The sequence below is a fragment of the Sinocyclocheilus anshuiensis genome, unplaced genomic scaffold (assembly GCF_001515605.1).
Source record: "Sinocyclocheilus anshuiensis isolate Anshui unplaced genomic scaffold, SAMN03320099.WGS_v1.1 scaffold9537, whole genome shotgun sequence".
NCBI classification, from domain to species: domain Eukaryota; kingdom Metazoa; phylum Chordata; class Actinopteri; order Cypriniformes; family Cyprinidae; genus Sinocyclocheilus; species Sinocyclocheilus anshuiensis.
Window position 1 is genome coordinate 31,170 of NW_015559507.1, and position 2,034 is coordinate 33,203.

The window sequence follows — 2,034 nt, forward strand, 5'->3', positions numbered from 1 at the left end:
TTTTTTTATTTTTTTTTGGCTGTTAGAAATATATGATGAAATATGAAGTATGACCCAGTTATATAACCCAAGTTATTCCAAAATTAGTCAATCCAAAATAAAATATCCAACACTGTTTTAATATTAAACATCTAATTTGAAAATCATACAGAATGCATGTCAGTGTGTAATTCAACATTTGACTGCTAAGTGTCAGTATATTACAGCAAAACTTCTTCAAATATGAATTAGTTCAAGGATGCAAATGTAAATCCTGCCAATCAAACACTGGCCACACCTAATTATTATTTTTTATTATTATTATTACTATTTTCCCACATTTTAGAACAACAGTAAAATCATCAAAACTATACAAATTACTCAAATGGGAATTATGTAGTAACTTTTTGTTGACATGATCGACATCTCAGCTTCAGCATGTTGCTAGAAAAGTTCCTTTTCTGTCATGAGGTGAAACACAGTCTGTGGTAAAAATAGCAGAGGAATCGATTCAAGTGTCTCATGGTCGCTTTGAAATGAAAATGTCTGTCTGACCTGTTTCCAGCTCCAAGAGCAAATCAAGAGAAAATGTAAATGCCGAGCTCCTCTGTTCACATTGTTGAATTATTCATTGAATATTCATAATATGTTGACCTGAATACATTTCTGAAGCATCCTCAAAATGATACAGAACAGTAGAAACGCCTCTTTTGACTGACCAACTGGTAAAGTGTTATGTTTGTGGTCCAGACGAGCAGGAGTCATCGGGCTCCATCATCTACACGGTGGAGCTGAAGCGGTTCGGCGGCCCGCTGGGCATCACCATCTCTGGCACCGAGGAGCCCTTTGACCCCATCATCATCTCAGGCCTGACCAAGAGGGGTCTCGCTGAGAGGTGAGCCACAGGTCACACTGATCCACCCTAAATGGGACGCCAAACACACCAAATGTGAGACGAAACGGAGCGATGTTACAGAGTTCAGTGGACCAAGCGGCACAACCTAATCTCACCAGCGCGGCATTTCTTAATTCATCACTGCTCCGCGGAAATATGCCTGTTTTCACTGCACAGTTTCATCCACATTTGGTGTGTTTGGCTTCCCATATCCCTGAATGGTTCATTTTTGAATGGTTGTATGACGTTTTCCTCTCCTAGCATCATTTTCAAGCAAGTATTTAATATTAAATTGCAAAGATTTCATATTAATATTTCTTAATGCATATGGTTGCACATTGTGTGGGTGTTGTCTCTTGTCACAGGACTGGAGCCATTCATGTTGGCGATCGTATTCTGGCCATCAACAGCGTCAGTCTGAAGGGGAAGCCGCTCAGTGAAGCCATACACCTGCTGCAGATGGCAGGAGAAACCGTCACCCTCAAGATCAAGAAACAGACCGACAGTACATCTCAAACTATACACTACTGTATGCACTTAACGGTCCTAAAATAGGCTTTATTTGTTATGGGAAAAAAAAAATAATATATGTTTTTTATTTATCTATCTTTTCATATAATGTAATATGGTATACTATAATATAATACATTTCTCTCCTCATTCCCCCTATTTTGGGGTCTTCTGGTTGTTTAATAAGATGCTCTGATAGTGAAAACATTTTCCCCCAATTCATTTTAATAAATATAATTAGACAAAGTTAAAGTTTTATTTGAACAGAACCATTCCATTTACATCTTCATCATCATCATCATCATTATTATTATTATTATTATTAATATTATAGTTATTACTACATGTTTGAAAGCAACATTCAAAGCACTGCTAGAGAAAAAGTGTTTATGCAACTGAACTTTAGATAAATTCTTTTGAAACATTTAATCATCTGAGTCTCTTCGTTTCAAAATCAATGTAGTATATTTTTGTTCAATAATATTTTTTTTGTTTATTATTTAGAATTTTGAGGAGGTTTTATGATACTATGCAATATTTATACAATTTCTATTAGCCATTTTTTTGTCATTATTATTATTATTATTTGTAGTAGTAGTAGTAGTATCATCATCATCATCATTATTATTATTATTATTATTAGTAGTAGT

The 2,034-nt window shown here is 35.1% G+C and overlaps 1 protein-coding gene across 1 annotated transcript in view; it reads left to right on the plus strand.

Annotated features, from left to right (window-relative positions):
* LOC107681602 (glutamate receptor-interacting protein 2-like) overlaps positions 1 to 1,379 on the plus strand; it is a gene marked incomplete at both ends in the record, with an annotated part of 27,059 nt that extends 25,680 nt beyond the window's left edge. Inside the window, 2 exons of the mRNA XM_016477911.1 lie at positions 671 to 874; positions 1,240 to 1,379. Coding sequence (XP_016333397.1) covers positions 671 to 874; positions 1,240 to 1,379 — 344 coding nt within the window. The remainder of the gene's footprint in view (positions 1 to 670; positions 875 to 1,239) is intronic.
* Between the last annotated feature and the right edge of the window lie 655 nt (positions 1,380 to 2,034).